At 38.4% G+C, this 23,265-nt stretch overlaps 1 protein-coding gene across 1 annotated transcript; it reads left to right on the top strand.

The window, feature by feature from the left end:
- The first annotated feature begins 4,057 nt into the window (after positions 1–4,057).
- Positions 4,058–8,084, top strand: LOC129091052 (stonustoxin subunit beta-like). The gene is made up of 3 exons (XM_054598486.1): positions 4,058–4,103; positions 4,706–6,172; positions 6,288–8,084. The coding sequence occupies exons 1-3, from the start codon at positions 4,067–4,069 to the stop codon at positions 6,848–6,850; spliced, it is 2,067 nt and encodes a 688-aa protein (XP_054454461.1). The 5' UTR covers positions 4,058–4,066; the 3' UTR covers positions 6,851–8,084.
- The last annotated feature ends 15,181 nt before the right edge of the window (positions 8,085–23,265 follow it).

The following is a 23,265-nucleotide window of genomic DNA, read 5'->3' as shown; positions in this document are numbered from 1 at the left end:
GTATCAAGTATGAGTATATAATTCAGCTCTTTCATCTAGCATCGCAAACATGCTTATAATTAGGCTGGTATGCATGCACACACACACACACACACACACACACACACACACACACACACACACACACACACACACACACACACACACACACACACACACACACACACACACACACACACACACACACACACACACACACACACACCTAATACAGGCTGATTGGAAGTGTGCTCTTGTATACACCCAAAGGCTCTTGCACACCTGCTACTGCAGGAAATGAGAACAGAACACACACACACACACACACACACACACACACACACACACACACACACACACACACACACACACACACACACACACACACACACACACACACACACACACACACACACACACACACACACACACACATACCAGAGATTACCTGGCTCCAGGATGTTTATTGGCAGTTGTTGTGTTTCCAGACCCATTTAGAATTTGTTATTTTTATAAACTGGCCAAGTACAGTGAGGATTTATAAAAGACCGTTTCAGTGCTTCTTTCTTGCTTCAATTCAATTTTGTTCAATTCAATTCAGTATTCTTCACTGGCATTAAAAGTTGTAAAATGTATTTATAATTACAAAACTTCTGGGTGGGTAAAAAGCTTTTGTATAAGTTGTTTATGTACTGTAGCAGGTGAGCACATATTGAGTTTTCTCTGCTGGTTTTAGCTTCTCAGTTTGGACTATTTTTTAACATCGGTGTGTTGATGACATCAGTCCGGTTAGTGCTAACTGACACAGGACTATTTCTTTGGTTTGGTAGATTCAACAGACTTTGAAATAGAGGCCGTGTTATGAACTGGGTTTGAGGAATGGTGTGCATTAACCTTTTCTTTTTTGTATGTCACGTATCAACAGGTTATAGCCTGATTTTAATGCATGAATTAATTGATGTACTCTTTTTTTAATGAAATTTGTTTTCATGCAATTTTGTAGTAAATTCAAATGTCACATACAAACAGGTGCTGGAGTGCAACTCTTTTTATGTTTTGAAAAACAACATATCAAGTGTGCAGCAATTACCAACCAGTAGATTTCTATAAGTGACTTTGAAAGTAATGAAAGAATTTCCCAAAAAATTATTGCATGACAAATTGTAAAAGGTTATATTTGAAATAAAAACGCAAGAACTGTGAAGAGAAATAAATAGCTACACTATCAAATTAGTTCTAAGCAACAATATGCGTGGCTGATTTTAAATTCAGCTTCGTTATAATAAAAGTAGAGGCCAAAGTGTGGTTGTGTGGGATGTTGAATAGGTGGTGAGAGGTTGCTATGGTTACCATGCAGGGTAAGAAATCAGCTGGAAATCATATACGAAAAACTAGATTATTAAAATGGTGAATAGTTTATTGAGAGCAACTTGAGAAGTACAAATATTAATAATGCCATGTTTATGTGATGTCATGTTCATCTCCTGTTCTGGGCTTGGAGCAACCTCTCAAACCCTCTGCTGTAGAACCTAGCGTAGCCAACTAGCTTCTCTGCAGCTGTAAAAAAGAAGGAGGTACATTTCGGTACATAGATTGATACCTCAGTAAGATATTCAATACGTGAATTACATCAGATTGGAACCTGGTACCGTGATTCGATCTGATCCGTCCCATCTCTATAGAATATGTTGGCAGAATTCACAACACAGAAACATCTTTTTTTTTGTTCACTTTCTTGCTCACTAGTTTGATGTGTTATCCACAATACTAAACAACCCCCATTAAATCCAACAAACAGTGCTGTTTTGTTTGTCTGAACGTCATCTAATTCTAATTTGAGTCAATCATTTTTTAAGAGCTTTGGGAAAAACAGCTTCTTATTGTGACATTTGTCTCTCTTGCAGGAGTGCATAAGAATAATTTGTATTTGTAGTAGTGTGATCTTTGGCAAAACATCATGTTTTCTAGAAATCTGAAATGTTTGAAATTGACTTGAGGTTTTACTGGCTTGTCAGTATTAGTGGCAATAAACACGACACACCTGATTTGATCAACTTTTTGAAAGGGTTCTGATTTTGTTTTTTTTGTCTTTGTGGCCCAACACCATCTTTTGGCAGTGACTAACAAAAGCATACCTGTCTGTTTGTTCACACATTGTCTATTGTTGAGTCATGAGTGAGGCTTTTAGAAATGCCAAGAACAGTCAAACAGGGACAGACAAATTGCTGTTTCAAGTGGCAGCCCAACTAATGTTAACAACGTGAAGCTACTCACAAAAAATATGAAGTGTCAATTTGATATATTAAATTGTCAGGTGTAGAATTATTGTGATTGCACAATCTTTTTAGAGTTGCCACTATCTTTTTATAGAGGCACTGCTTTTCATTTTAGCTGTTACATGATCAAAGTTAATTGACTACAGTTGATATAATCTGTGACCGGTGATGTTTGTCATTCATCAAGTAAAAGCAACGGTCAGCACTGAATGAAAATGAGAAGCCTGCTACTTTTACGACTTCTGCAGTCCTCCTTGCCATCAAAAAAAAAAGTGCAAGGAAAGATAAACGGGTCAAAGAGACATTTTTTAGCATTAAGCTTTGCAGAATCAGGTATTCTGCCAACTGCAAAACGGATCTAAAATGGAACCGATTGTAAGAAACCAACTCATCATTTAATCTGCTGTCATTACTATAATTCTGTTAACATTCTTTTCATTGTTGTTGTTAGTGTGTTGTGCTTTTTCTACATTGTACTTTACATTTGAATGTCCTTTGATACGGGATTTCTGTGCTGTATTTGTACAGCCCTTTGGTTCGCTTAAGCTATATTTCTTATATGCTCTAGAAATACATTTTACCTACTTACTTCCTGTGAAACACACTATGACTAAAGTACATCAAACGCCCACCTGTTACGTAAGTGAGTAAGTAGAGAAAATCAAACATTACTCTAGCAGCAAATCTACCAGGTATTTGAAAAACCTATTAGTCTATAGGAATCTTCATTCTGAATTAATTACCTCTTATTAAATACCCTATTTACTTTTCTTTAACTACATTTTAATTATCCAGAGCAAATAAGGATACATAAGTACACTTATATAGTGTCAGAGGTCAGGTGCAGAGAGTTCTATTGCTGTTATTCTCTCTCTTCTCTCTCTGACATTCACACCTCCATTTACCATTTCTCCTCTCCACGGTTTCTATCATGGATCATTTTACTCTCTGTCTACATGATAATTATGAGTGAAAAATAAAGGCAGTCATAGACTTTATGTTATTTCATACACATCCACGGACACACACACACACACACACACACACACACACACACACACACACACACACACACACACACACACACACACACACACACACACACACACACACACACACACACACATTTAGACTGACTGTCTCTTGTTAAATAATTATGAGGAAACATTAGAGCATACAGTTGGTTGGTTCAGATCAATAACTAATCCCAGTATGACCTTCACATACAGGCGCAAACACACACACACACACACACACACACACACACACACACACACACAACACACACACACACACACACACACACACACACACACACACGTACAGCTGCTTCTCTACCTGTGATCCCCGTCATATGAAAGGCAGTTTGTGTTGGTTGAGGATCTTAGTACTTACACCCACCCTCATGCTGTAAACACCACAGGGATTTGTCTACCTGTGATCCCCGTCATATGAAAGGCAGTTTGTGTTGGTTGAGGATCTACACCCACCCTCATGCTAAACACCATGAAAGATCCTCCATCCTCTCCTCCCACTAAACTGATCACTGTACTTCCTGCCACCCATCCATTACCTAGCTCAAGGTGCTTTGTCAAGCATTTAGAAATCAATAAATTACCACTTTCAGTTTGAGTCATTAGGAGAATTACTCTTAAGTGAACAAAGCCTTCAGCAAGAAGACTGGAAGCTCGTGTCTACGTTGTGCATTTTGGATTTTTGCTTATCTGCTGTATGGCTTTATGATACAACACACAGTGCTTTTCTTCCTTTATAAACTTAAGGACTAATTATTTAGTCCTTTCACCCTAGGAATGCTCTATGATGCTCGGAAAGATGTACTGATTCCAGGTAAGTCTTAGACTACATATATTATTAAATATATCTGCCTGTCACAGCTCTGCTTAAAGGAACTTTGAAATCATCTCACTATTTTAACCTAACCTCTTAACATCTATTTGCACTATTAAAATAATTTAGCAAATTGCTTTTTAATTCAATAATGTAGTTGTGAACATTCATTAGTTATAAGTTTTCGGGAAGCATGATATATTAGTAGCTGATATTTTATTCTGTGATAAATAAGACGGTTAAATTGTCGTTATTCTGGTAAATGTTGTCCTTGTTTCTTACTGTTCTTTTAGAATCCGACAGCTTGTTAGCTATCTTAGATTATGGATCGCAACATTATTGTATGATTAATTAGCAAACTATATAAAATCTTGACAAACATCACTACTAGTAGCTACCATTACAATCACAACTTATTTAGTTTTTAGACATTTTGAGAAAGAAAAAAAATTCAACCTCCTCCTCCTTTTCCCTTCTGCTTCTTAACTGTGCCTTGTTGCTTCTCATTCATATTCCTGTTTTTGAAAATGATTAAATTACTTTATTTTGACTCAATAATCATCCTGCTTTACCCGATAACTAATGTTTTCTGAATTCTATAGGTTTGACGTTGTGGGACAATGAATCTCTGCAAGGGAAGATAACTGAAAGCGTTCAATCCAGCAGTCAATTTGAAATTACTGCATCTGACTCCATTGAATCCAAGTCCTCTCTGCTGGATGTTGAAGCTTCTCTGAAGGCCAGTTTCCTCTGTGGACTGATTGAAATTGAAGGATCTGCCAAGTATCTGAATGATGAGAAGAAATTCAAGAATCAGAGCAGAGTTACGTGTCAGTACAAATCTACCACCAACTTCAAACAGTTGTCAATTATTGACCTTGTAACTTTAGACACCCAGCAAATGGATATTATTAAGAAGAGCTCGGCAACACATGTAGTCACAGGCATTCTTTATGGGGCAAATGCTTTCTTTGTGTTTGACAGTGAGAAGTTAGATGCCAGCAGTGTTCAAGACATCCAGGGAAACATGAAAGCTGTGATAAACAAGATCCCCACATTTAGTTTTGAGGGGAAAGTTGACATCAAGCTGACTGATGAAGAAAAAAACCTGACTGCAAAATGCTCCTGTAAATTCTTCGGAGACTTCATCCTTGAGAGCAACCCTGCAACATATGAAGAGGCAGTGAAGACCTACATACAACTTCCACAGCTACTGGGAGAAAACGGAGAGAATTCTGTCCCATTGAAGGTCTGGCTGATGCCACTGAAGAATTTGTATCCCGAAGCTGCTGAGCTGACAAGTGGGATCAGCTTTGGACTGGTGGAGAAGACACAGGATGTTCTTGAAGATTTAAAGGAAATACAAATGAGATGCAATGATTCTCTGGAAGAAGGAGTGGTAAATAGTTTCCCACATATTCAAGAAGAGTTAAGCACTTTCCAAAAATTGTGTCACCACTATGCATCTAACCTCCAGCAGACCATGGCGAAGAAACTTCCCTCCATCCGTGAAGGAAAAGAAGATGAGAGCTCAGCAGACGAATTCTTTGAAGAAAGAGACAAGTCACCATTCAGTCAAGAAAAACTAAGCAAGTGGCTGGATGATAAAGAGAGAGAAATCAACGTCATCAGATCCTGTGTAGATACCATGGAGGGAGCAAAGATCGTCCGAAATCAGTCCGAGCTGGACAGAGAGGTTCTTGCTGGAGGTGTAGATGATGCTCTCTGCTTTGTTTTCACCTCCTTGAAAAGGGGTGATACCTACCTTGATGTGATGGCCACCTACTTGGACTACCATAAATTAGGGAGTACCAATGAAGACCAGTGGTTCTTCTCAAATGAAGTTTTTACCACACTGAGAGAAAAAGCCAAAACTTTCCATGACCTCACCAAAGCACGGAAGAACAACAACCAGTTCCGTTTCCTCATCACAGTCATTCCAAATGAGAAATACAAAGGAGCAACCATCTACCATTACAAGAAGGGCATTCTGGTCACTGAAGATTTTTCCAAACCTGACAAACCTGACAAACCTGCGCAGATCACAGACAAAACAGATCTGATCTGGTGTAAGTTATTCATGCTTTTGAGTCAGAAATAAGTTGTACTAATTACTGTCCTCCAGAAACCCAGAAACCTATTTGACCATCAGAAATAATAATTTTGTTTTGGTCTCTCCATCAGATGCCTGTGATCTCACCCTGGACCCAGACACTGCACACAATAAGCTCACTCTGTCTGAGGGAAACAAGAAGGCAACGTTTGGAGATTGGCAGAAATATCTTGATCACCCAGAGAGGTTTGACACACATCCTCAGGTGCTGTGCAGAGAGGGCTTATCTGGGCGCCATTACTGGGAGGTAGAGTGGAATGATGATTCAAATTCTGCTAAATGTATTAATGTAGGTGCTGCATACAAGAGAATTGACAGAAAGGGAGGTGGTTTACAGAGCAATCTTGGACATAACTACATATCGTGGTCTATAATCCAATATTCAGGAAAAGGTTTTCACATACTGGAGATATGTCATAATGGTAGGGTGAAGGAAGATCATTTTCCCTCTGATGGCTGCCCCACACTTGGGTTTTATCTGGACTGGCCTGCTGGCACTCTGTCCTTCTACAAAGTCTGCGCTTACACACTGAGCCACCTCTACACCTTTCACACCACATTCACTGATCCTGTTTACCCATGCTTCGGTGCTGCTGAGTTTAACAACTATTTCTACCTGCGTCCAGTTGAATAAGATCAATGGAGATGACTTGTTAAATCCTTGGTCTGTTTAAACAGTAAAGTAACATCTAATGTTAGCTTGAACTTGTTTAACAAATTCCAAAAAAACATTCAAAACGCAAAGATACCAGGAAAATAGATGATCTTATAAAGTTACAAAATATGTAATTTCACTTCCTGTTGATTGGATGCAAAGCCTCAAACTGGTTTGTGCTCCAAAGCTTCACAATCAGTTTCAGCTTTCATTTTAAACCACGTTTTAATCATTTTAATTGCTATTCTTATTCCTGATCATTATTGCTTTGTCAACACATATATGTTGACATATAATATCAAAGCTCATTTCAAAACTTGCATGAGTTGCTTTGATGAATTTATCATGTTGATTACGTAAAGACATAACGTATTTAATGTATTTTTAATGTAAAAGTTCATGTTGATTTTCCTTCTCAAAGTGGTTTGTGCATCAGTTTCACAATCATTTTTAAACTTGCATTGCTTTATAATAATAATTAAGCCTTTATTAGTCCCACAATGGGGAAATTCGGTTCTCTGCATTTGACCCATCCCGGAGGAGCAGTGGGCTGCAATGAAGCGCCCGGGGAGCAATTTTGGGGTTAAATGTTTTTAATTGTCACTTCCTTTTCTAATTCTTGATCATTATTGCTTTGTCAACACTAATTTGTTGACATATACAGTCAAAGCTCATGTAAAAAATTGCATAACTTGTTTTAATGAATTTATCATGTGGATTATGTTAGGACAAAAGGTAAAGTGCCTATTGCTTAATTTAGCATTTGTTTCTTTTCTTCTTTCTGCTGTATTTTAAAAATGGTTATGTGTGGTTAATAATAAGTCTGTATCTTAATCCTGACCTCCAGTTCAATTAATGACTTTACTGTTCTGAGGAGAGAGAAACTGTTGTTACCATTGTATTAGATGTTAAACACACTGCTGATGTTTATATAGAAGATGTAATGTTCTTTTAGTAAATCTTCACAATTAGTTAAAAGTTTCTACTTTACTCGGTACATCACAGATATCTTATCAATTCTGTTTTAACATTTCATAATAAACAATAAAGAAGGTATATAAAGAAAGAACTGCTTTGTCATCACTAGTGTGTTGAGATATAAACTCATAGCTGTTAACACCATTTTGTTGCAAACTTTGCTGATGTTTTGACACTGTAACACCTGTTGGACATGTTCACCCTCTTCTTGAGCAGAATATTCAATAAAGTGGAGACCTGACTTCACCTCTGTGTGCTACTTTGTTTCCTTTATGTTAAACAGTTGACTGAACTAAAGGTTAAACTCTTCTTAATGTACAACACATTCACAGTTTCTAGTGCAAAGACCACTACAATGACTCTGTATTTTGGAAAGTGGAAGCTAGTTAGCCAAGCTTGCTAATGTCAGCACTGATGCTAACTAGTCTTTTTGTTGCTCCTGCATACTCAATGTTGTGTTAATCCCACATTATATATATATATTACTTTATATTTTAATTAATCTATCACTATCCCACCTTACTACAAATATGATACTAACACATTATTGTACTGTTTTCTAATTTCGATGAAATGTATAGTTTTTCTACTTATTCTTTAATCTCCTCTACATATTGTATCTACATATAACTTTCTAAATGTGATCCATGACTTTTTGTCAGTTCACCGTTTTGATCTACACTTTACAACTGGTTCCATATCTACTTTATTCCACCTTTACTTTTTTCTATATACCTTTTACTTTTCCATTTGCTGACTACTGGAGAGAATCTGGTGTCCCCGCAGTAATAACATACAGGGCAACATATATAAAGCTGGATATGAATACCCCAATTTACACTCGTCGTGAAATGTTTTAATCTCCAATTGGTTTGATTAAATAGTTAAAAACGTGTATGACATTAAAAACAAAAACAAAACAAAAAACGTACCTACAGTATATCATATTTGATACATATGTAATGTAATATTACCATTACTCTCAAAATTAGCAAACTAAGTAGACCAGAATCAGATATAGAAACAGTTTTATTGCCAAGTACATTACACAAATAAGGAATCTGGCTTGTTGATTGGTGCGTGATAGGTAACATAGTGCAATAGTAAAAGACAATTTTAAAATAGAAAATACGAAAATTTACATTAAAATATGATAAAATAAAGTGTCAAGTGGAGTTTGCTAAGTTGTGAAAAGTAAGTAAGTAACTGTAAGTAATTGTTTTAGGGATGTAAGTGTCCGAGTCAGAGGGGGAGCCCAACTACAGACAGGAAGAAACTGTTTTTGTGTGAGGTGTTAGTCTTGACATGTGTATGTGTGCTACGAAAGAGGATACAGTGACAGCTAAGAAAGAGTGTGTGTAACCTGTGAAGGTAAGCTGAGAAAAACTAAGAGAAAGGGAAAGAAAAAGGGGGTCTGTTTATTTCAACCATTTTGAGTGGTTTGATTCATTACTTGATCCCTGATGATCCAAACATACAAACTCAATCATCCGTTCTTAACTGTCACCAACACTAAGAGCTTCCTTTATACATGTCACCATGGGCATAAAACATATTAAACAAAAACTACAGTGGTTAACAATGTACTGTGGTTATTGCAATTTATTTACATTCACTATAACTATTAAATCCTCAGTGTTCACTACTTATGACCTGTAGCTGCACTGGTTACTTTTTCAATAGAAAGCAGAAGATCTTTCAGAGAAGTGAAGACACAGAAGTAAGACTTTAGAGATTTTATCAATGTGAATAAAAGCATTTTCTATTAAATGTAGCAAAAGAAAATCTCTTTAAACAAAGTAAAGAGGGAGACTCACATGTTTGCATTTGGAAGCAATTGGTTTTATGGGAACCTGTGTTCACATTTTTGTAAACATTGGCTTTCAGTTTCATATTTACCCCTTTGATTGCATCATTCATGTGTGCTCGGCTTGCAATTACAATATATCCAACAGCACTTGAAAGCATCATAATAGCTGGAATAGAAATGGTATTATTATGCTGCTGCATATTGATTTGAACAGAACTGACACTTGTTGCCCTCACTGACTGCTACAAAATAAACACATTTTTGACATTTGGTCATATCTGCCTCTGGTCCTATTATTTATTATTATCATTATTCAATGAACTATTTTCACAGAAAATTTGTTCTGCGCGTTTCTCTGTTTTCATTTTTCATTTATATTTAGTTCTAATTAATGCAAAACACAATGACAGGCTGTGCCAAAACAAGGTGACAAGGTGAGAAACATGGATCAGTGACACACTTGTTTTTTGTGTCTCATTTTCCGGGAAAAATAATTACCTGGATGTAAATCCAGTTCTATGAGTTTGTGCATAGTCCTCTAATGAGCTTTGCTACTGGCTGTGCCTCCACAGGTGAGAAAGAAAATCTGGCCTCTCTGCCCAATGGGGCGTAGTACTATATGTGGCACCCGCCCCTCTAAAAAGCCCCAGTGCATGCATTGCCTGTCTTCCTTGAAACTCCTTGAAGCAACACCAGCTGAGACCAGCTGGGTTTATTGTTAGAGAGCACCGCACATACATCCAGGTAACTAATATTTGTATTTCATATGTGGTTCTTCCTCTAACGAGCTTCGCTATTGGTTAAAACCCAAAGTGAAGGCTGTAGGGGTGAGATGTACACCAAGGTAGACCTGAACTAATACTCAGAACTCAACCAAAAACCAAGAAAAAGACAGCAGTCCAGGGTCTTGCACCAGGCTGCGACCACGCCAGCAACACTTGGGTTTTACCTAAAAGGAACCTCAGTCTGCTCGGGACTAGGTATCCCCAGCTCCAAGCCCAGAATGGGACACAGAATTAGCTGTAATGTACCTGAGTTATGACTGCACAAAGGTCGACAGTGGAAATGGCAGCCAGACAGATGTCCTCCACTTTGACACCCCTGAAGATTGCCATCAAGGACGCGATGCCTCTAGTGGAGTGAGATGAATAGCCAATAGGACTTCCTGAACTGTGTGTCCCTCTTGACAGCAAACTGCATGTACAGGGCACATGGGAAGACGTTCTTTTTCGTCATCTGTCAGAGGAGGGGGACAGAAAATCTAAGACAAATAAATGTGTATTTGAACGAGGAGGTGATGACCTCGAGCTACAACAACGGATTCGGTCATAGTTCCACCGACCCCCTGTCGTACAAAGGGAGTGAACAGACAGGGGTGCACAGTCCTTTCTGGTACATTTGTATAGTGAATAATTTCACGGTTGCACTTTTTCCGCTGGATCAGAACATAGGTACCATGGCATCAATTTATGCGCTCTTTTCTTTCTGACAGAATTTTAAGGTTCGCCTGAACCAAAGGCTTGAAAGGTGGACATGTAAGGCCGTCCAGCATGGTTTAGAGGTCCCATTGAGGATCAAAGCAGCAGGTAGTGGGCCTCAGCCTGCGGACCTCCCAGAGGAAGCATTTCACCAGAGGGTGGCTCCTGGCCTAGTAGGGGCCCAGACCATAATGGCACGCCGTAATTGCTGCTACAAACACAAAGTGAACGCAGCTTGACTGTTAACGAACAGGCCCTGCAGAATACTCTTTACAGGGCAGCAAGCAAATTAGGTCCTCAGCCCTGCACCAGTATGCAAAGACATGCCAAAAAACAAATTCCCCTTCTGTCTCCTAGGTGTTTCATTTGTTTAGTTAAACGCTAACGTCACATAAGCTGCACAAACTCATAATACAAAGTGGTTAAAATCCCATCCCATCCCATTTTGGTGTTATGCTGGACTGACAGTAGAAGACTATAATGCATGTAACGAGTCATCAGTATGCTACAATCAGGTTGTTGTGAGAAATATCAGAATTACCAGTTAAACACAACTGCACAACATGAAAAATGGTGAATACAAAAGGCCTTTCAAAAAACATTATGATGTGAAAAACTGATTGTAAAAATTACTATGAAACCAATGTCTATTAATAAATACTTATTACTTATTATTACGCATTAGAAATTTGGTTTGATAGATATATGTTGTCCATTTTTTCCTCTGGTACATCACTGTCAGATATCCCAGGGTCTTATCCCATGCGACTAAATTTAGAAGCAAACTGGTCACAGCTTATCACATATTACTTGCTTACTTGTTTGTTTACACCAGTGGCGACACAGTTGGCATCCAGTTTGTGTGTGTGTGTGTGTGTGTGTCTGATTGAGAGGGGAAGCGAGAAACACAGAAGGGTTCACGGGTCTGTCTGTCTATATTAAACATTTCCCTCAGAAAGGGACTGTTTTTAATTGTGTCTGGAGGGTGTGTTTGTTTTGTTTTCACTGACCTCCCTGAGAACATGCAGATGGTGCTCTGAACAACTGAGAGCAGGGCTCATATCGGCCTGTTTGGCTAAGTTTCTGTTTATCTTTATAGTGTTTAAGTTTTGCGATTAACCAGGATTATTTAGATAGATACACAGAGCCCCGACCCCTTCAACATCCAACGCCTTTAAGGGTGAATTTGAACGCCGTCGGAGAGCCAGGACTTATCGCCCGACATCCATAGACGACCCCATTAATGCTCTTGTGGTTGAATGGGAGCAAATCCCTGCAGCCAGGTTCCAGCAGCATATCAATGCTATCTGATTTCAGCTTCTCAGATGTGAATATATGCTACTTTTCTTAGCCATATATTGACATTTATCTGGGTATAAATGTGAATATGTTTACTTGGGCTTTGGGATATCGTGATTTTTTAATAGTTTTCTTACTATTATATAGACCAATCTGGAAATTGAATCCACTTTTCGCCTCACATTGCTCACGAGAATACGATCACTCTAATGTTTCTTGGAGTAATTTGCAAATCACCCCATGCCCCATCACACATGTCACACTGTGTTTTACTGAAGCTCTACATGTATTTTTCACACACACTTACTTGAAACCCTCATCAAAATGGTCCTTTACTCTCCAATAACAATCTCTTTTCTTTTTTTTTACACAAAATAGTGTCACTTGTACATAGACTCTCTCAATATCACTGCCTCTTTCTCTTGAAAGTGTGTGTGAATGTGCAGGTGTGAGACAGTGTGTGTGCCTGAGTCTGTAGTTAATAATTGAAAAATGTCATCAGGGCTTGATAAAACAAAGCGAGTTACCATGTCTGTTTGGAGGACATTTATGTACAATTATGAATGAACAAGAGGAGGCTGCTTTCTTTACACTACATGAAACAGCACTCACTTGGTTCAGTTTTTACATGTCTTTATCCTGGTCTTCATCTACATTTCAGTTTTACCTTTTCTTTTCTTGAAAGTCAACACATCTCTACAAGATCTCGTTATATGAATCATAGGATTTGAAAGCCAACATACTAGAGAGTATTTATAAACTTTACTAATTAACCAAGAGCGGAAGTTGTGGCAGCTGTCATCTTGTATCATCACTCCACATGTGGAAATTAAATTCACGTGTCATACAGCACATTAAAGAGTGCCATGGGGTAATTTCTAGTCTTTGCTGTTCACAAAGAGCTCATGAAGAACAGTTGTGTGCATTGTTAGTCGTAACTGCAACTCTATCCTCATAAATTATATCCAGTTGTTGATCGTAGCTGAATTTACTTACGTACTGTTCCTAATTGGGAGTATTTTAATTTCCTAACTATTTATACTTTTGCCCAATTCAGAATGAATTATTCTACTTTTTCACTGTAATGTGATTTTTTTAACAGCTAAAGTTGCTAGTTACTTTACAAATCAAGATTTAATAGAGAGACAAAGCATCCTAATAGATTAAACTTCCTAGAATGATATTTGTATTTTTGTTATTGTATACATTATATATGACAACTATACTTTAAAAACTGAATAAAATTGTGTTTATTCAAAACAGTCAAACATCATCATGCCAGCTTCTGAATGTGAAGATTTGTTGCTTTTCTGTATCTATAATTACAGTAAATTCAATAATTTCAAAGTTTAGACTTTTGGTCCGACAAAACAAGCAATTTGAAGCAGTTTTTTTGGGTGCTTGTATGAGCATTTCCAACTGTTTGTTAAGTTTTACAAACCACAATCAAAAAATTAAGAAAACAATCAGCAGCTTGATCTGTAAGTAAAAAAAAAAAAGGTTCATTACAGCACTATATATGAAATAGTAAAAAGAAATTTCAATACCTCAACCATCAACAGTCAAGTGCTGCTTACACATGTATGTATCATAAAATAATAATATGAAATAAACAAACCAAGCAAACATACGAGTTTGTTTTCTATATCATGTAAGTTGACCAGTCTCCCAACATGTTTGTACACATTATCTTTAGATGTAGAGGATTGACTCCTTACTTGTGATTTTTGCTGGGACAGGTAGGAGGTATTCTTGATGGCAGCATTCACAACTAGAAAAACGTTCTATCAAAAGTGGGTCTCATGGCTGATGTGTCAAACAAATTTCTCAGGAGAATTCACGAAAACACCAAATGTGTTGCCTGAAGCAAACAGTCAGGAAAAAAAATGAATTATGACGTGCTTAACAATTTGTTCAATAACAAATCAAAATTGCTGTCAAAAGCAAGCAAGTCAGAAAGTAATAACCTGGGTGTACTTGTAACCTACCATTCAACCTTTCCACAACAAACATATTGTCAAAATTTCTTTTTTTCTGAACTTGTGTTGCTGGGACGACAGGAATAACTGGGCCATTTCATAAACAGTAGCTATGAGTGGATAATTAACAGGTGCACTTTTTCCTCACAAGTTTGCTCGATATGATGCCAGCACTAAAGGAAAATAAGGTTTTCTTTACTCAGCCCCTCTAGAGTGTCTGCTTTCTTAAGCTGTCTTTATTTTGCTATTTCATTATACTTTTGTCACTTAAACCCCCAGCGTCTGTCGCCAAGCCTGACAGTTAAATTACATTTTTATGCAGATTTAATGTCATAGATGAAGGCATCGGAGACTTAGAAGGCCGTGCATTACATCCACATTATTTTTTGTCCTGTGCAGCGATAAACCAACGATATAAAATTAATAAATAAACTCAAACGAAAGGATCTCCTTCCATTCTATATATAAGAAAGGGGGAAGTCAGTAAGTTGTAGACGGAGGGCCAGAGCGAGAAAGAGGGAATTAATGTCCCTTGTCTCTTTCTAAAATACCACCTGTGCTGAGGTGACGCCCCGCTTGGGGCTTGAAGTGAAAAGCTTCCTCCTCTGAATGTAGATTAATCACATATACTGTAAAATCCTGTGGAAGAATATTTTCAGTCAGAATATTGTCACGGTCACTCACCCCTGCAGTGTGTCTAAAAATCTGAATGCCCAAGGTCTGTAGCTTGTGGTTGTACAGTTTCATGAGGTTGTGATTATCCTAGAGGTCACAACAGGTCATTTCATGCAGTGATTTCAAAAAAATGGTCTGACTACGATGAGATGGGTATTATGAGGACCACATCCTGAATAACACATGAGTAAAAATCGAGCTCAATAAATCCACAAGATCTCAGCCTTTATGCAATTCCAAGACTGTTTAGGGACCACAGAATGCAGAATTTCAAATACACTATTTTTCAGAATAAGCAAAAACAACACATTTATATTGGTGCAAAACTGCTTGGTTCCCACAAAACCCATTTTCATTCAGATATCTTGAGCTGAGAAGTCAGGGGACCACTTTGAAAATGGTAATGCCATTTTTCCCTTGCCAAAATTTAGCCTAACTGTCTAGCATTATATGGCACCCTTCCCATCAAGCTAGCATAACAAGGTTGGTGCCGCTGAATGCCTTGGGTTGTTTAGTTTCATATGATACCTCTCACACTGTTAAATAGACTCAGTAGTCATTTTTTTGTGTATTTTGCAGCTCCTGGCAGTTCATTTTGTCATATTTGTTTTGTGCAGTAAATCACTAAAAGGGAAATTGCCTGCGTATGCAAATGACCCCTGCAGTTAATATGATGTAAATGTACCTTGAATTCTCATTTCCATATGCATGTGTGAAGGCCCAGAGATAAACATCACTGTCTTGCATGGTTTTACAGGTTTTTGCTCTTTTCTCCACACTCAGGCATGATGCAGTAAAATGCAAAATACTTTAAACGACAAAAAACACACCAAACATAAAGCTTAGACTGCAGTTTTGCCAGTAGGCTGTTTCGCGCATAATTGCGTTGAAAAATGGCTGAATTATCCCTTTAACTGGAAAAACTATTTTGTGCCCTGCTGCTGAATCTGTGTATCTGGATAAATGCATGTGCTCGAGAGTGTGTGTGTGTGTGTGTGTGTGTGTGTGTGTGTGTGTGTGTGTGTGTGTGTGTGTGTGTGTGTGTGTATGTGACTACGGTACCGTAAGTGCATACTAATGTGCAAATGTGCTTGTGTGCCTGTTTGTGTGTACTTGAGTGTATGAATTATTTACTAGTAATATCTCATAAGAAGCATATTATACAGACTGCACAAGACAAAGCCCTACTGAACCCCATCACTATAATCATAGCCCTCAGCTGCAAAGAGGGAGAGTGGGAGAGTTGAGAGAGAGAGAGAGAGAGAGAGAGAGAGGGAAATAAAAGTGTCGCAAGAAAGTGAAAAAGGTGAAATGATTTCTCCTCGCTCTGAGTGGTGTCCCTCCGTCTGTCTCTTCCGTTTACCCACTTGCTTGTCTGTGCTTTCAACTCCTTTTTGTATCACTACCAATCCCTATGTGATATTCTGCGAGTTAAAGAATTGATTAAATCTATTCATCTATTAGTACCAAAGTGGAAAACCCGATTTGTAATCTGTCCGTCTGTCTGACTTCATTTTTCACGACATCTGACAGTCTCTCTGACGGATGAATGACGAGTGCTTCACAGGTCACAACATCCCTTATTATGCCTGGATGATGACAAACCGGCCTCACACTAACAACTGATTTGCCTGACCGACCCGCCCCCAATCCGGCAATCAATCAATTAGGGTAACTTCCATTGATGAGATCGGCGTCACGGTCCACATATCGGATAACGACACAAGGCTGAATGTGAGCTGCTCTTCTTTTACCATCAGAGGAGCACTTTCATTTGGAGTTTTTGAAATCTTTGTAATAAGCTGATTGTTTCATCTCTCACACAAACACTATATTGTTCTTCTTCACCTTCTGATCCCTTACCTTGATGCTACTTTCCTCCGCCCTCCCCCCTCCCCCCATCTGTCAGATGAATGATTTTAAGTGGTTCAAGGGTCGAATCATCACTCACTGTCCTTCTGTGAAACATATCAGCCACGCACCAATGATTGATATCTTTTATATGGCCACTCCTTCAGTCCAGCCATCAATCAAGCATCAGGCCTCTTTTCATCAATCAGATAAACGGTGATCCACTGCTTTAGGATAGAGGCAACTAGAGGTGTTGGAGTTTAGACGCTTTATTGCAAAAGAACGTCTGTCAATCTTTTCATACAAGCACGGCACATATAAAGTGATAACAGCATCAGATTTACCACCAAATAATTGGTCTTTGAATTAAACAAGTAAAAATGTTTTGTTGTCGACTGCTGGCAGACTTCATCAACTTTAGCTAGCGAGCTAATGAAGCTAACAGCCATGAGTTGGCTGGAAACTCCAGTTGACTTTTTGATATTTAAAGTTGACAACTTTTAAAGTTAGAATCTTGCAAATGTGTCTTATATATGCCCTTGAAGACTTCACACATACTTTAATGCTAAAGCTGCATGTGGTAAATAGTGAGCATCCTAACCCATTGATATGATATATATATATATAAAATAATAATAATTTCTTGTATTGCTGGGTAAAGCTAGTTAGTCCTAGTATTATAGTACGCTTTTTCAAATGAACATACAATTAAAAAGCTTTTTTGCTCAAGCATAACCCCAAGTATGTTTTTTCAAATAAAAAACATACTTGGCCAAGCAAGACAGATTTTACTTTTTGCTTTAATTTTAGCACTGAACAACTTTTTACCAGGCTTTTAGGATAAGGACATAACATTTGGGAAACAGACTCTCAAACATTAACACATACAGACATTTAAATGCTCCATCCATCTCTCTATCCTCAGACAAAAGCTTCTCTATGAAACTCTCTGATGTGTTCTACGGTGCCTTCGAGGAAAAATATAAAAGGAGGTGGGGGGGGGCTGATGCAAGATTATCTTTCTTATCTTCCAAATCTGTTTAAGTCTGGCTAATTGGGTTTTTAATTTGGTAAAATCAAGATTCTGATGAGAATTATCCCCAATTAACCCATTTAACTCAAGTTTAGAGCCTCAGGGAGTTAATCTAATGTTAAAGGCTTTTGGGGTGTTATCTGATTCTTAAACTCAGTCGGCACAAAGAAAGTGTACCTGGCAAATTTTGTACTTTTCTCATCTACTTCAGAGAAGAAATGTGAGCAGTAATACATTTCAATAATGTAAATAAACAAAAACCCCAAAAGGGGGAAAACAAAATTACATTTTAAGATTTATTCAAAAATGTGCACAGACTTTGGTGTTATAAATGAGGTCATTGTTTTATTAATCATAAAAGCACAGTCACAGTGTGATCATGGCTCATTTTTATAGCTTAAGAATAACTCTCAGATATAGGCAAAAGCAGTTACTCTGAAAATAACATACTATATTCTTCTCCAGTAACAGACACCCTTGTCAATACGTAACCATCATCTATCACTGGCAACAAGGGCCCATTGCTTTTGTTTTTAGAAATTGCTTCCCCTTATTCTTTGAGAAAATAGCGTAGTGTTCAAATTGATGCTGCCAGCAGGAACTACATTGTTTCCTTTTGGAAGTGATGCTTAGGTTTTTACTTAAAGACATTTTGTTCAAAAGCAATACCACAGAGTGTGCACTCAACATTTCCAACATTTCGGAGCGAAAGAGAGAGGTGGAGAGGTCCACCTCTCTCCTTCTCTCTTTCTCTCCGCCTGTCGTAGCATCTGTCTGTTTCTCTGTGACTGCCAGTTTATCCGTGTGTCTGTCATGCTGTGCAGCTCAGGTATGAGCGGGGAGATTAGAACCTACAACCATTTCTTTTTCTTTAATAGGATTTGACAGAGAGGGCCAGTTTCACTGCGTGTGTGTGTGTGTGTGTGTGTGTGTGTGTGTGTGTGTGTGTGTGTGTGTGTGTGTGTGTGTGTGTGTGTGTGTGTGTGTGTGTGTGTGTGTGTGTGTGCGTGTGTGGTAACTCCCCGTCAAAGAGTCAGATATAATGTCAAGTTGGAGGTTGTAAATATCCTAATCCCAGTACCATGTGTGTGTGTGTGTGTGTCCCAATGCATGCTGCTGCCTGTGTGTCATGTCTAGGACTTTCCATGTCATAATCCCCATTGGATAAAGTGTGTGTGTGTGTGTGTGTGTGTGTGTGTGTGTGTGTGTGTGTGTGTGTGTGTGTGTGTGTGTGTGTGTGTGTGTGTGTGTGTGTGTGTGTGTGCACGATTGTTGCAGAGGGTAGCAGAGGGTCTGAGACGGTCTCAAAGTCAATCCTCATAGGATATCCTCTAAGAGCATCAAGTGGCAAATGGTGCTTTAGTGTGTCCCTCAGAGGTTAAAGAAAGTACCAGAACCTTACTTAGGTAAAAGTACCATCACATTTTCAATAAAAGCAAAGCCACAATTAGAGGTCAAGTACCTTTTATCCCCGATGTTGTTACATGTTTTGACAAATAAACTCATGTCTCCGTCTCGCGCCATAGTTGTTTAAGGTTGTGCTTATGGAGACACTTAATCCTTCAGTTTTAGAAAAAAAAAATATATATTCAATCCACCAAATTTGGAGATGGAAAGTTTTCATTGTCTGGGAAGGGCATGAAAATCTGTAATCTGAAACTAGTTGCCTTTGAGAAGTATAACGTTGCATAATGGAAATACTTAGAAAATCTAAGCAAAGTACAAGTACCATGAATCTGTACTTAATTAACTGTGCCTAGTTACATTCCACCACTAGTGTCCCTTCTCAATTTATAAAATAATGTGTCTTGTTTGAGAGCGCTTCATTTTCTAAAAATATTGGCTTGAGTTAGTTCGTGCTGAATGTGCTCGACACCTCAGTTGGGATGTTTAGTGTCTGGTGCTGAACATATCTGCCTGGAGATATTTGAGGACACAGTGTTACAGTTTGCCATTTTTATACTTTAATCATCATTATCAGTGTGTGGAAGTCTTTGTTTTAGGCTCAAGTTCTTCTTTACATTAACAAAATGGCAACATCCTAGAATGTTTTGCAGGTTGGCATGTTATGTTGTGCGAAGTCATGAGGGAAAATCTTACAGCACTGGTCAGGTCCACCTTTAAACAAATTTGTGTTTTGTTACGATCATTTGAAGCTTGAAATGGATGTTTGGATGGCGATGGTGCTGTTGAAATGTTAATGGCTTTGCTTATGGAATATTTTGTGTAAGATAACTGCAGCCTACTAAGTGTAATAATGCAAAGTGAGCTGGATTATACAGCACAAGGCAGAATAGATCAAGTGTTCTTATCCATCAGGGTCAGTCACAGAGCAGCACCACTAAACCTGGTAGGACGAGTGGCTTGTTTGAGGTCAAGTAGCTACAACACAGCACTTTTCATTAAAAGAGAATCTATCTAGTATGTATGCATTTATCAAGGTAAATCCATTCATGAAACGCGTTCACTGTCCTCTCACTTTCATTTTCCCAGTCAGAAGGAATAACTGCCACGGTCTCTGCTGACCGGTGCCCCGTCTGAGCCTCGCTACGTCACATCATTATCCGGGCCACCTGCTAGCGTGACAACAGATGGGAGAGGCTTACCTTGTGCACCCCCGACTGACAGCGCAAGTCATCTAAGCAGACGTTTGTCAATGACAACCACAACAAACTCTGCGTGACACTTGTATGCCCAAACACTTTCCATATGTGGCTCTCTCATGTGCAGCGTTCTGTTTCAGAGTCAGTAAGATAGAAGTTATCTCGAGAAATGAATGAAATGCAAAGGAGGCGCGAGATGAATTGTATTTCGGTTCATGGAGTAGTTCAGCTGGTATCAGCAGTGTTTACTCAAGCTAAAACTATTAATTAAAAAAAAATGAAATCTGTACGTGTCCATGTATTCTCACTGGAGAGACATAACTGAATACTACAATACCAACGACAGAGCCTCCAACTTGTCATGTCTTTGGCTACTGTTTAGCAAACTCACATGGCTGCTGTGACCACATGACCAGCATAACTCTTACTATATGATGTTTAAATACAGCCTATATACAACCAACATTATCCGAAAACAATAATTACGTCAATATGCATTTTTTTACTCACATTTGAGGCAATTAAAAGTTTAATGAAATCAAAACAGACTGCTCAATGGATTGCAGCTAAAGTTTGTGCAGCAGGGCTCATTTTCTATTGATTAACCTATGAACTATTTAACATCTAAATCGGTAAACATAAACAATACATTTTCCTATTTAAAAAATCTAATTTAACGTTTCATGTAAGTACGTTTTATTTTGACAAACTGTACAAACTATATTGCAGCAAAAAACGAAATACGCCTCCCCTGAAATCTCAAATAAAGATACTGTAATAAGTTATCAAAATATGCTCCCCATATACTTACAGTACACTTAGCCCCGTTTGCAATCAAAATCGACCGACTCTCAGACATTTTTTGACAATGAAACCTCACCTCCCGCTGCTTCCTTTCTGCTTCTCTTTGCAAAATTCAAGTTTTAAATATTGCTCAATACTTCCAGAAGTCTCCAAAGGCATTAATCATCACAACACACACGGTGTTTTCAGAGTTGACATCATCGATTATTCAGACTAATCCCTGCAACCCTAGTAAATACCAACACAGCCTTATACCATTTTTATATCAGAATTTGAACTGCTCTCGTCTTAGAGTGACACACTCAACATGATTTCCGACTGCATCACTGAGCAGTCTTCTGTGTGTGTGTCTGACAGGAATTACTGCTTCTTTTCTGCCGCTGTGAAAAGGCTCACATCATGTCTGCTGTTATTGTTAATACAGAATAGTTGCAGAATCAGGTACTTTTTTGTGATATGGTCCCCTGGCTACCTGGGTCCGTATAAAGTGGACGAGACCACTGTACAAAATGCCCTGCTTTGGGAATTAAAGCTTTGAGGTGTGTAGCTGACTTTGCATTTATATGTGTGCGTGTTTGTGTGTGTGTGTGTGTGTGTGTGTGTGTGTGTGGGTGTACTCTCTCCTCTCTGCAGGCCCTGATCAAGCCATATTGTGCAGCCTGGATTCTGGGTTGTTAAAACCTCACCTCCCGCTGCTTCCTTTCTGCTTCTCTTTGCAAAATTCAATTTTTAAATATTGCTCAACACTTCCAGAAGTCTCCAAAGGCATAACAAATAATTCAAGTCGATTCAAATGGATTTGTAATGCACTATATCATACAAAATTAGTTCAGAGTTTAACTTTTTTCAACAAGGCATAACACACCATACACGTCCATACAAAAATACATAAACATACGTACACATGGGCGTCTGTACAAACACGATGTCTTTATTTCAGACAATGCTCGGGTAAAAATAAAGGTACTGCTCAGTATCACAGGACACCAGCCCTGTTTTGTTTAGGTCGTTTTTTTCCCAGTCAAATCGAAAATGGGTTTTCCAGTTGACAGTTGCTAGCAGTTGAAGCCTGATTGCTGATTTGCTCGAGCCTCGAGTCCGGACTTGCAGCCAGTTTGAGTTTTTGCCTCATGCTCCATATTAATGCGTGATAAATGTGTCGTATAAAAATGCAGTTTGCATTCAGTTATAATGTATGTACGTACCAGAGCCTCTCAGGCATAATTAGAAGTGGATAAAAGTTAGACATTAAACTTTTTAATATTTCATGATGTTCTATCATTGATGTTTTGTTGTTGTTGATGCATCCTCATTGCAGGGCGAGCAGGCTGGAAATCAAAGATTCCAAAGATCTTCGGAGAGTTTAGAATTATATTCTAGAGAGGACGTCTCTAAAGTTTCTTTCTCTGTCGTGACTTTTTCCACTCTAAATAACTCTTGTCTCCCCTATTGTCCTTTTCATTGCACATTGAGTACAGCTGAATAATATTTGCATCACCAAGTTTTTAATGAACATTTTGAAACATATGGACCCAGCTCTATGTGTATAATTACACCCCTATAGAATGTATTTAAGCGGCCAACTCAAATCCGACTGGCCTCATTCGAAAAGATTTGGTTTTTTTGTCCTTCAAATATCTGCAAGTGAATGCAGTTGACAGTGGAGATTGATTAGAATTCTGCTAGAATAATACATTCATTCAAAAGCCACCCGAATTGACAGTTTGCTGCCCCCCCCTCCCCCGAACAGAACAAAGTCATTGCTTACCAAAGAGAGACGGCAGGCCTGTCGGAGAGTTGTTTTCTATACATGCTGTATCTGGTGTGTGTGGTGCTGTAGTAAAGCCACGCTCACATGTTACACAGACTGTAATCACAACCAAC

Source organism: Anoplopoma fimbria, chromosome 5 (genome assembly GCF_027596085.1).
Source record: "Anoplopoma fimbria isolate UVic2021 breed Golden Eagle Sablefish chromosome 5, Afim_UVic_2022, whole genome shotgun sequence".
In the NCBI taxonomy this organism is placed as follows: Eukaryota; Metazoa; Chordata; class Actinopteri; order Perciformes; family Anoplopomatidae; genus Anoplopoma; species Anoplopoma fimbria.
This window is presented reverse-complemented; position numbering and strand designations above follow the sequence as displayed.